Source organism: Garra rufa, chromosome 3, assembly GCF_049309525.1.
Source record: "Garra rufa chromosome 3, GarRuf1.0, whole genome shotgun sequence".
NCBI lineage: Eukaryota > Metazoa > Chordata > Actinopteri > Cypriniformes > Cyprinidae > Garra > Garra rufa.
In genome coordinates, this window is record NC_133363.1 from 53,877,316 (window position 1) to 53,889,492 (window position 12,177).

The 12,177-nt window shown below is 36.5% G+C and overlaps 1 protein-coding gene across 1 annotated transcript; it reads right to left on the reverse strand.

Annotated features, from left to right (window-relative positions):
* Positions 1–9,340: 9,340 nt before the first annotated feature.
* Positions 9,341–11,680, reverse strand: LOC141331367 (proheparin-binding EGF-like growth factor). Its single transcript, XM_073836399.1, has 6 exons — positions 11,488–11,680; positions 10,716–10,922; positions 10,417–10,621; positions 10,175–10,330; positions 9,993–10,084; positions 9,341–9,899 (listed from the first exon to the last, which is right to left on the reverse strand). Exons 1-5 carry the CDS (start codon positions 11,528–11,530, stop codon positions 10,012–10,014), a joined length of 684 nt encoding a protein of 227 aa, XP_073692500.1. The 5' UTR covers positions 11,531–11,680; the 3' UTR covers positions 9,341–9,899; positions 9,993–10,011.
* Between the last annotated feature and the right edge of the window lie 497 nt (positions 11,681–12,177).

Below are 12,177 nucleotides of genomic sequence, written 5' to 3' on the forward strand. Positions count from 1 at the left end.
AGGCTTCTTAAAGGAATAGTCTAGGTTAAATGCAAGTTAGCCTTCATCAGCAGTGTTTGTGTCAAGATAACAATTACCACTGAAAACAGCCAGAACTTTTTTTATTTGACTTTTTTTTTTTTACTTTCTATTTACAGTTTCCAAAAATACAACAGCGTTTTTGTGCCAAATTAAACAATAAAAAAATCTAAAATTATGTGATTAAAGCAGTAATGTTTTGAGAATAAAGGCGAAATTTCGAAAATAAAGGCAAATGTTTTAAAAAATAAAGTCAAAATGTTTTGAGAGAGAATAAAGTCAAAATGTTGAGAATAAAGCCAAAATTTTGACAATAAAGTCAAAATTACGAGAATAAAGTCGAAATGTTTTGAAAAAGTCGAAATGTTTCAGAAAAATTATGCAATGTTATGTTAAAGGTGAAATTATTAGAATAAAGTCGAAATGTTTCGATAATAAAGGCAAAATATTTTAAGAATAAAGTCGAAATGTTTCGAGAATAAAGGCAAAATATTTTAAGAATAAAGTCGAAATGTTTCGAGAATAAAGGCAAAATATTTCAAGAATAAAGGCAAAATTTCGGGAATAAAGTTGAAATGTTTTGAGAATAAACTAGAAATGTTTTAAGAATTAAGTTGAAATTACGAGAATAAAGTTGAAGTGTATTAAGAATAAACTCAAAATGTTTTGAGAATAAAGCCAAAATTTCAAGAATAAATGCAAAATTTTGTGAATAAAGTCGAAATTACAAGAATAAAGGCAAAATGTTTCAAGAATAAAGTCGAAATGACGAGGATAAAGTCTAAATATTTCGAGATAAAAAGTCGAAAAATGTTTCAAGAACAAAGTCAAAATTACAAGAAAAAAGGTTAAGTTTTTCGAGAATGAAGTCGAAATTACGAAAATAAAGTTGAAGTGTTTTAAGAATAAAGTTGAAATGTTTTGAGAATAAAGTAGAAATGTTTCAAGAATGAAGCTGAAATTACGAGAATAAAGTTGAAGTGTTTCAAAAATAAACTCAAAATGTTTTGAGAATAAATCCAAAATTTCAAGAATAAAGGCAAAATTTTGAGAATAAAGTCGAAATCACAAGAATAAAGTTGAAGTATATTAAGAATAAAGTTGAAATTTCAAGAATAAAGCCAAAAATTTTGAGAATAAAGTCGAAATCACAAGAATAAAGTTGAAGTATATTAAGAATAAAGTTGAAATTACAAGAATAAAGGCAAAATTTCAGGAATAAAGTCGAAATGTTTTGAGAATAAAGTAGAAATGTTTCAAGAATAAAAATTGAAATTACGAGAATAAAGTTGAAGTGTTTCAAGAATAAAACATTTGTTTTATCTGTATTTTTGATTAAATAAATGCAGCCTTGGTGACCATGAGAGATAAAAGACAAAATATATTCATGAATATATTCAATTTTTTCACATTTTGTTATGTTGCTGCCTTATGTTAAACTACTTTAAATTACTTTTTTCAATCTACACTCCCTACTCCATAATGGCAAAGCAAAAAATAGGTTTTTAACATTTGTGCAAATATATTAAAAATAAAAAACTGAAAATATCCCGTTGAATAAGTATTCATACCCTTTTCTGGGACACTCAAAATTTAGCTCAGGAGCATTCATATTGCTTCTAGATGTTACTACACTTCGAGTGGAGTTAAACTGTGGCAAATTCATTTGAATGAGTATGATTTAGAAAGGCACACCTCTCAGAAAAGGTCTAACAGCTGAAAATGCATATCAGAGCAAAAACCAAGTCCTGAGGTCAAGATAACTGCCTGTAGAGCTCAGTGACAGACTTGCGTTAAGGCAATGATCTAGGGAAGAGTTCAGAAAAAAATCTGCTGCATTGAAGGTTCACAGAAGCATTATCCATAATGGAAGACGATTGGAACAACTAGGACTCTAGAAAATGTCTGCCAGCCCCCATCCAAGCTGACAGAGCTTGAGAGGTGAAAAGTTGAGGCAAAGAATGGCAGATAATTGCCAAATGCAGATGTGCAAAGCTTGTCACATCATACCCAAAAAGACTTGAGGCTGTAAAGGTGCTTCAACTATGTACTGAGTTAAGGGTATAAATACTTATGCAATGTACTTATTTCAGTGTTTTATTTTTAACAAATTTGTAAAATTTGCAAATCTGGTTTTTGCTTTGTCATTATTATGGTGTATGGAGTGTAAATTGACGTGGGGAAAAACTAATTTAAAGCAGTTTAACATAATGCTGCAACAAAACAAAATGTGAAAATAATGAAGGGGTATAAATACTTTTGCAAGGCACTGTATATATATATATACAATGTATTTATTCATTAATTAATGGGGGCATATAATGTTGCTAAAAAGAGCATTACTTTGAGTATTTGTTGTAATGCAATGTGTTCATGCAGTTTGAGGTAAAAAAAAAAAAAAAACCATTATATTCCACATTCTGTACATTATTGTTGCTCCTCTCTGCCCTGCCTTTCTGAAACGCTTCGATTTTTACAAAACTCATCGTTGATGGAAACCGAGGTGTTCTCTGATTGGCCAGCTATCCAGAGCACTGTGATTGGCCGAATACCTCAAGCGTGTGACGGAAACGTTACACACCTTGCCATGCCGTTTCTCGGCGCGACGAGTTCAAAACACCTCAAAGGACCTTTAATGTTGTTTAACTTGTTTTCTAATATTTTTTTGCTGCCTGGTCATTCTTACCAAGAGGTTTTTATGCATTGAAATCTCACACGGTCTAAATTCTCAAAACAGTTGAGCAGTATTTCATCACAATCACATGCATCTTATTAATTCCCTCCAGTCAGTGTTTTACATGGTTTAAAAAGGCAGATCATTTTGACTCATACTTCGATTTGTACAAATGAACAACATATGTTGACATTCATAGTGTCTCTTTTTTTTTTCATTCAACCATAATTGAGTCCTAATGTGACATTTTGAGAAAGATGTAACCTGGTTAACTATTTAAAACTAGCATGCTCTGCAAAACAGTTGCTCATGGAAGAGTCATTCTGGCAGAAAGGCATGCACGCTTTAGCCTAATCCTGCCCAACCGCATTCGGAGGTAATGGGAGGCAGTGAGGGGGGTGGAGGCTCTTGTTTAAAAATGTGAGTCAAGTGCAAGACATCCCTCCCTTCTGACTGAATTCTGCAATGTGGTAAAAAAGGCAAAGCCACAGCCCTGGAACACCATCAGATTCCCAGCGTTTATTGATAGCATCCACTGAAAAAGCAACTGAATTTGTTTGTGCAGGAGTCTGAGCAAAAAAGAGATGGCTTCTTAGTCAGTTTGTCCCCTCTCTGCTCCACTCCTCCCTGCGTTATCATATCCTCTCCTCACATTTGACATCTAATCCTGCTCGGACCCTCCAGGGGATCTAAATAGACGGGTGAGAATTTAATAACGCGATAAAGATACACAAGTGTCTGTCCAGCACCATGAGGTCAGGGTGAAAGAATCTGATGGCAGCTCATGTGGGCCATCAGAACAGAAGATGAAGTGGACTGCTGGCTCTCTAGGAGAACGACAGATGGGAGAACATCAGACAGTTGATGTTTATGTAGAGTTGAACCGTGAGACAGTAGAAGTGTGACCACTGTAAACATTCAGTTCATACCCATAATCCCTAGCCGTGTGTACATCTCCTCAGACTGCCATGCGCTATGGATAGTTCAACATTAATAACTATATATTATATCAATAATAATTATATCAATCATAAAGATATTAAAATAATAATAATATAATGCAATTGATAATTTATTATTAATAATAATAACTTAATATTATATTAAGTATTTGTATATTTGTAAATTGATTCCTATTTATAGCATTTATATTTTTCTTAGAATAGCATGACAAAAAAGTCACAATTACGAGATATCTTGCAATTGTAACTTTTTCTTAGAATTGCGAGTTTGTATCTTGCGGTTATGACTTTTTTCTCAGAATTATGAGTTTATATCTCACGATTTTGACTTTTTTTCGCAGAATTACGAGTTTATATCTCACAATTTTGAACTCTTCTCAGCATTACAAGTTTATGACTTGCAATTGTGACTATTTTTCTCAGAATTGCCAGTTTATAGTTAGCAGTTGTCACTTTCTCAAATTACGAGTTTGTATCTCACAATTGTGATTTTTTTTTCTCTCAGAATTGCGCATTTATATCTTGCAATTCTTACTTTTTCTCTGACTTGCGAGTTTATATCTCATTGTGACTTTTTTCTCATAATTAAGAGTTTATATCTTGCAATTTTTACTTTTTTTCTCAGAATTCCAAGTTTATATCTCACAATTGTTCCTTTTTTCAGAATTGCAAGTTTATTATCTCACAATTGTGACTTTTATCCTCAGAATTGTGAGTTTATATCTTACAATTTTGACTTTGTAAGAGAAAAGTAAGAATCGCAAGATATAAAGTCGAAAATCTAATATGAACTCACAATTCTGTAAACTTACAATTGCAAGAAAAAAAGTCAAAATTGTGACCTAAAATTCGCAGTAACCTATTTTTTTAATTCTGTGGCGGAAACTGGCTTCCATAGTTTTTTGCAATAGAAGATAATAGTGGATATTCCTGAGCTACTTTTTCATTTTTGTTCAATTATTTTTTTGTGGCCACCTAGTAACCACTAGCAGCCTGCTGATGACCACTCAGAACACTAAAGCAATGCCTTGGCAATGCAACTTTTCTTGCTACCAAATGTATGTTTTTGTGCCAAAATTCTGCAAATGTTCAGACAGTCTTTCTAGATTTCCTTTGAGCTGTAAATAGTGAAAGATTATTTCACTGTGCTCTATGAGGCACCTTCAATGTTGAATCACAATGGCTCTGTCAACACCTCATCCATCAGAGCTCGTGTTTCACTGGTGGAGTGACAGCGTCCGAATCTGCGGCAGCTGCTCTTCTGTGCTGCCAGAGAGTCATTAATATGCCACATGCACACCCTGCTCAACACAGGTGAGTGAGAGAAAACAAACACCTAAGACGCAACACCGTCTCAAGATATGTATAATGACCCTTTAGCTCAACACATTCTGGTGGCCTAATGAGATCCCCAACTGTCAGCGTGCGGCTGTGCGTACTTCCATTGTACAATGGAAATGAGCCATTGTTGCAGCAGGAAACACCTTGCTCAACAAATAGGTTTTGAGAAAAGGCAAGTTTTTACCGGCCAACAATAAATGTTACTCAACTGAGTCAACTTACTCAACCAGTGGAGATGTCTCAAAAGCAAAGCCATTACAAGAAATGTCTGAGCGTATGTCAAGTCATCTTTATTTACATAGCGCTTTATACAATATAGATTTTTTCCAAACAGATTCAAAGTAATAAACAGGAAATGATGCAAACTTCATCAAATGTGAGACAAATCCAAATTCTGCTGTAAAGCAGCTCCAAAAAGACAGTAGTGTGACTATTATTAAAATCACATGACACCGGAGTTCTGTCTTGCAATGTCCAATGAGTGAGGCTATAACTCTAATGCTCCATGACATTTTAAAACAATGTACCATCTGTACTACACATAAACCTACCTGATAGTATAAACAAATACGGATGTGATCGCAAGCATGTCGTTTTAGCTTTTTTTCAATTTCTCATCTTTCATTGCGAGTCTTGTTTTTCACGGAATTTGTACCCAAGTGTTCATTTCTGTTGAAAACTGCAGTGATATGTACTTATTGGTACGTAGCTATTTCCCGTCTTGTGGACAAGTTCCCACAGGTATGTTTTCATCATAAGATCAGGTAGGCTATTATTTAGATCAGGGGTCACCACACTCTGCCCTGGAGGGCCGGTATCCTACAGAGTTTAGCTCCAACCCTAATCAAACACACCTGAACCAGCTAATCAAGGTCTTAATTGATATATTTAAAACCTCCAGGCAGGTGTGTTGAGGCAAGTTGGAGCTAAACTCTGCAGGACACCGGCCCTCCAGGATCAAGTTTGATGACCCCTGATTTAGATTAAGCCAGTTCAATGTTGATTCTGTTAGGTTCAGTAGACCTTAGTCAAGAAATGAAAACGAGGCTATGATGGATAGTGGAAGTTTGTTTAATGGATTGTACTGTTGTTTAACAACATATCGATTGTTCAGCTGACAAAATGTCTTTCCAAAAAACTTTAAGCAGACAAAAACTATTCTAGATCTAGGACTGTAATACAGTTTTCATCCGAATAAAACTTAATATGGTGTCTAATCCATTCTCGCAGAACTGGTTTTCGTGGTTAATAATGTGAGACACAGGACAGTTTTCAATGGCTTTGGGCAGTACGAAAAAAAAAAGCGCAGTCTAGAGATGCGTTACCTTGTTTTTAGAATGTCTTATCCATAGATATGTATAGGTAGATACACTGTTAGCGGCTGTTTCTATGGGCTGTTGTACGACGCGTCATCAATCTGCCATATTGGCGGCACTGAGCGTAAACAATGCCACCGAACTGAACGAAACTTGCATATTTTTGCTGATTATTGCTGCTGAAAATTGCCAATTATTGTCAAGTTTTGGGCTGTATTAAATGGTTGGACCAGGACAAACATTTGGAGTACTAAAGACTGCCAAAAGTTATAACAAATCAAGGACAAGAGTGCAAAACACTGTCTGAGAAGCCATTTGTGGTTGGCCTAACTGAACCAGGATTTCCAGGGCAAGAATCTTGAGAGCATTTGTGTTTGTTTTTATAATTTCCGGTCAGGTAGGTGAAATATTAGGCTAATATCTTAATTAATACTGCTTGTATGTTATTGTGAGTGACAGCATATAGATGGTTCCAAGATGGTGGATGCCGCGCGTCAATGTATCTTGAGTGGTCGAATGTGTAATTTACCAATATACATAGCTATTATCGTATCCATATGTTTACTGTGAATGTGCTAGACGTCCGTGTTTACATCCGTGTTCATGTCCGTGTCCGTGTTCATTAGCCGCCAATACATATTTATAGTCATATCCATACGTTTTCTGTAAATGTGCGAGACGTCCGTGTTCATTAGCCACTTAAGGAAATAGCGAGAAGAAGAACAAATTGCAGTAAACGGTAAAACTTTGCACTACATACCAGTGTGTTCATAATTGAGACAATACATTAAAATAAGACACCAGTTTGCAATATCAAGCAGCAATAAAAATAGCTGTAAGTGGATGAGGAAGCGTCGCACATAGAATTTACAAACGGGCGCGCCTGCTCTGGAAAAATAAAGTGGATTGTGCAAAACGCGAGCGCCACGGCCAAACACGTCCATCTGGTGCATGTTTACATAAAAACACAATGGAAATATAGCGCAGTGAAAAGGAAAAGGGGCGTTCACACAGATCACGTTTTTCCATTGCATTGCTTTTTCCTCGTTCCTCTTTTTTAAAGCAAAAGCGTGCTCTGTGTAAACCGCCCATAACAGTGTTGATGTTGCAAAATTAATCAGTTTCAAAACAATGAAGCAATCAGAAGACAATAATGTCATCATCTATTTCAAGTTTTGTTCTCATCAGCTTCAAGTTCAGTAATTTCAGTTAGAAATCACTTTGCCAGTATATTTCACAATTATATATCAACCTTTTTCTTCCTGTAAGAGTGAAAAGACTTCACTCTTACAGGAAAAGACTTCCATTTGTAAATTTTATGGGTCCGGCTTCCGGTCTCAGCATCCAGTTATTTTTATCTGTACAAAATGGATGTTTGCTGCTTGATATTGCAGTTTTTTTGTCTTACCATATAGTGCAAACAGTATTACTGTTTACTGCGCATTGTTATTCTTCTCATTCTTTCCCTATAGCGGCTAATGAACCAGAAGTTCAACCAAAGCAAACCAAAGGTACCAGTGGCAAGGAACCCAAACCCCATCAGCTTGAGAGAAACCGGGCTCAATCGTGAGGTCAGTTCTGCTCTAGTATGTCATCACAACCTTCTTAAATTATGAACTGTAAGCTTGACTGCCAGGGTGTGACCCAAACCCATATGTACAGTATTCCGACCAGATGTGGCAGAGTTAGATTGGATAGCTCATAAAGCATGAGAATGATGTCATCCCTAAAAGAGGGCTGTGGGCCACCCAGCGTGTGATGATCTACCCGTATCCCCTGCCAGATTGGTCAGCTGACCATGCCGTATCCAATTAACCAAAGCTGAGTGAACTCACATGAGTATAAAACAATAAATATTCATGTTGTCCTTTAGTATCACTAACAAATAGTGATAAAGTTCGGGATCGGTATGAACGATGTTGCCCAACGGGAGCTTTACAAACAAACAGCATGAGTCATTCCTTCAAGCAGACAGGCACTGTGAGGAACAAGCTGAGCTTGTTAATGCGTTTTGCGGAGGTGGTTTACCACCGACGTTCAAACGTCGGTTTAAAACAGTGAGGGTCAAAGGTTAAGAAACCAACAAAAGATCTGAGACCGACTTCAAACATGCAAAAGGAAATGAGCTCTGTGGTGCGGGTTCCTCTTTTTGAAGTCAGTCACGGATCCAGTTTTTATAGATCAGGAGAAGCAATTGCAGACAGGCAGTATAAAATGCTGAAGGTGTGACCAACGCTCAAGTATTGCAATTTTCTGTCAAGGAAGTGCAATTTCACGATGATGCAAGCAGATAACGCAAGGTGAGAAGTTGCATTTGATGGGCGTGTTTGTGAAAGAATGTTTATTGTCAGAGTAAAATGGCCACAATGTAGATCACATGCTCAGGATACAGGTGCGCGTCACATGAAAGCAGGAGGCAGACTAGACAAAAATGTCTTTTTAAGCCAAAACGTAGACATTACAGTATTTGCGTCCCTCAAAATATCCTTAAAAATGGGAAACCGGTCTTGAATTCTCTCATGAGGAAATGAGTCATTGCATCACACTGGAATCTTCCTCCTTGGGAAAATGCGGTGCATACAATTCTCTAAAGAAATTACAATAACTTGGTCTTTTATATAAAGAGGTTTTATTATTTGCTTTGAATTCTTGTCTGAGCATTTCAAAAAAAATACTCTATACATACAATGAGAGAATGATCAAACTTCTTTTTGTCTTATAGAGCAGAAAATAAACGAATAATTCACATTTCTTAATTTGCACACTGTTCAATAACAGCGCAAGCGTTTTACTGGCCAAAAAAAAAAAGATTTTCTCTCCTAAAAAAGAATCAGGTAAAAGCTTGAAATATGACTTTTTATAACGTTTGCTGAAATATACATTCTAACACTGTCCAGAACAAAATCAAAATACAAATAATAAATCAAAAAGATTCTCTTCATTAAATGCATCAGAAATATCAAAATCGCAAACGCATATTATTTTGATTTCAGTCTATCATTGTTCAGTACTCACTGAATAGACACGGATTACTACTGCTTCTTTTAATAAATAAAATATTACATAGACATACAAACACAGAGACTTTCAAATACGTTGCCAGTGCATTAGGTCTGGACAAGGTTGGTCTAAATCCAAATAAATATTAATAGATAGATATATATATATACATAAATAAATAAATTAAAGCATAGCCAGCAACGATTAAATACACAGTGCACAAGACGTGAACAAAAATGCTTATTTGTAAGAATACTTATTTCAGGCAAAGCTTCTTCCATACTAGAAAAAGCCTCGCCTCTAAAACTCAACACTACATTCCCAACCCCGAAGAGTTCCTTCTCTTTCTGTATCGAACAGCTCGATCGAGTCTGTCCGTCAGAGTTCCAGTTCGTGGCAGGTTTTGAGCTCTCCTGCGAAGCATTTTAGCGAGTCATTCGTGAGTCAGGCCCTTCACGGAGGCGCCAGGACTCCTGCCAAACAAACGCTGTCACTCTACCCTCCTTTCTCCAGCACGCTGTACCCGCTGCTCCTCACAACATTCAACTTTGCCACTTCATTTTGAGGTAGAATTTCCACACGGTTGCCCTGAAATAAAACAAAAACCCAGATGTCAGGCGACTGAGTCAAATCACGCTGGATGATTTTATACAGCTTGTACGAACGGATGACCTCACTCACCGTTCTCTCCCGTCTCGTTTTAGTGATGCGGGGCGGCTCCCAGTTTAACCTTCTCCTCATTTTCCACATTATATGCACCTTGCTTGTGAAACCTAATGATTGAAAAGATTGATTGTGATTGACTGCAGACAACTTCTAATCTAACTGCTTATAAAAATGAATGGAAAAGGTTAAACACAAACCTGAGTGCCAGAAGTAGTCCAATGATGGTGAGACATAATGAAGAGAGAACCACAGCCACCACAGCAAGCGCTGTTGTGCGGTTATACGCTCCCTCATTCTTCTTCACCTCCAGGGAGAAAAGGTGACACCGCTCTCCTGAGTAACCCTGGTCACATCTGCAAAAAGAAAAACAGCCATTGATTTTCCATTTTCTATTTTTACAACAAAAATAACAGGAGAGAGGTTTAACGGAAGTGCTTACATGCATGAGGGCCCCTTTAAGTCCCGGAGATACTGGCAGGTTCCGTGGATACAGAAGTCTTTGTACTTTTTTAGACATGGATTCCTTTTCTTGCCTTTTCCCTTTCCTTTTCCCTTCTTCCTTCCGAGCCCCGTCCTCTTCGCGCCTTCAAGTTTCTCCGCATTCAAAACCGCACTCGGGTCTTTGGGTTTGCTTGAAAACGCAACTGTTTTGGTGTAAGAAAAGATTAGATATTCGGTTATTCATACTAAAATTAAAACTACAGCACAAACTCTGACAAATCAGTAGTTGTTAATTACCTAATGGCACTTCGTAATCCCCTGAAAACTCATCCTCCTCTTCGTCATCATAGTAATACTCGTCTTCCTCCTCTAATTCCACTTGCTTGTTGTCCACAGTAGATCTCTTCTCATTCAATGCCTCCAATAGATCAATCACAGCCGTCTGTGCAGGCCTCTCACTCTCGAACCGCTCTATAGACGCACCGCTCACAGATGTCACAGCCACTGAATGGGAAAACACAGTGAAGAGCCATTAAAACTTCATTAGTATATGGTTATGGACTGGAATGTTGACTACAGTGTAAATTATGTACTTTTTAAATCTTTTTTCTTTTTTAGTACTGCATAGAGCCAAGTATGTTCCCTCTTAACTAGAATAAAAACAATCAAGTTTATTATATCTCGAACCTTACATGCAAATAAGCATGTTTTAAAACTAATAATAGATTGCGTGCTTTACCTAAAACCCCTAGAGGGTGCTGAGGGGACTCATTTACAAAAATCCTGCATGCACAGACACTGAGCTAACGAATGAAGGCATGAGACAAAAATAAATAGATCCCAGAATATTCTTAAAACAGAGTGACTGAATGACATTGTTGACCCTTTAATAGACTCACTGGCAAATCCTAAATTTTGAATGATTAAAAGAAAATTTTAGTATAAAATCTATTAGTACAAAAAGCTTTTTAGCAGAAGAAAAACTTAATATTTTATACTTATGTAACTAGCACAAGGTTGTAACGCGACACCCTTTAGCAACAAGCCTCTGTGTGTCAGTTATACTCACCGATGGTAAAGACGAAAAGGCGCAAAATACTTAAAAACTTCATATTTTCCCTTCTGGTAATGTAGATTTAGCTGTTGAAAATAAAATCCTTCCCGCTCTGTTAATTCCTTTAAAGCGACCGTAGGCTGTTGCTTCGCGTCTTCGCGTCTTACTTTGTCACTGTGAGCGTCAAGTTCTTCTGTGCGTCAAGGTTAAAAAATCAGCCGCATCTCAGTGACAGCCATTTAAATATGACTGTGGCCCCGCCCACCATAGAGCTGTAACAGATTGTGTATCAAGACAAAATCCTTTGATGATGCTTTATTAGCTGTTTTATTGGTCTACACCTCTTTCTTCTTTTTTTTTCAGAAGTTTTAACCCTCCTACTGTGCTAAAAATCTACACCCACCTGTGATCATCTGGCCTACTTTGTAAACAATTAAAAATGCATGACTTTCTGAATGGAGCACAAAGGACACTTTTATCTTTTCGTTATTATTTTTTAATTATTATTATTTGTTTTATTTATTTAGTTTATTTTATTGTTGTATTAATGGAGTAACACAATTTTTGGCATTTCATAATATCTCGCAAATTTTATATTTTATACACATTTTATATTATGGTATTAGTAAAGCAGGAATTTTGACCAACCGTCACTACAAATCTATACATCAACATTGTTTACTGAAATGACCAAAAGACAATAAA

What these genes read in the sequence shown, in the direction of transcription:
- LOC141331367 (XM_073836399.1), bottom strand. Translation starts at nt 11,530, where the DNA reads ATGAAGTTTTTAAGTATTTTGCGCCTTTTCGTCTTTACCATCG. An exon ending in GGATTACGAAGTGCCATTAG is followed by an intron (nt 10,622 to 10,715) that starts GTAATTAACAAC and finishes ACACCAAAACAG; the next exon opens with TTGCGTTTTCAAGCAAACCC. An exon ending in GGACTACTTCTGGCACTCAG is followed by an intron (nt 10,085 to 10,174) that starts GTTTGTGTTTAA and finishes TTCAATCATTAG; the next exon opens with GTTTCACAAGCAAGGTGCAT.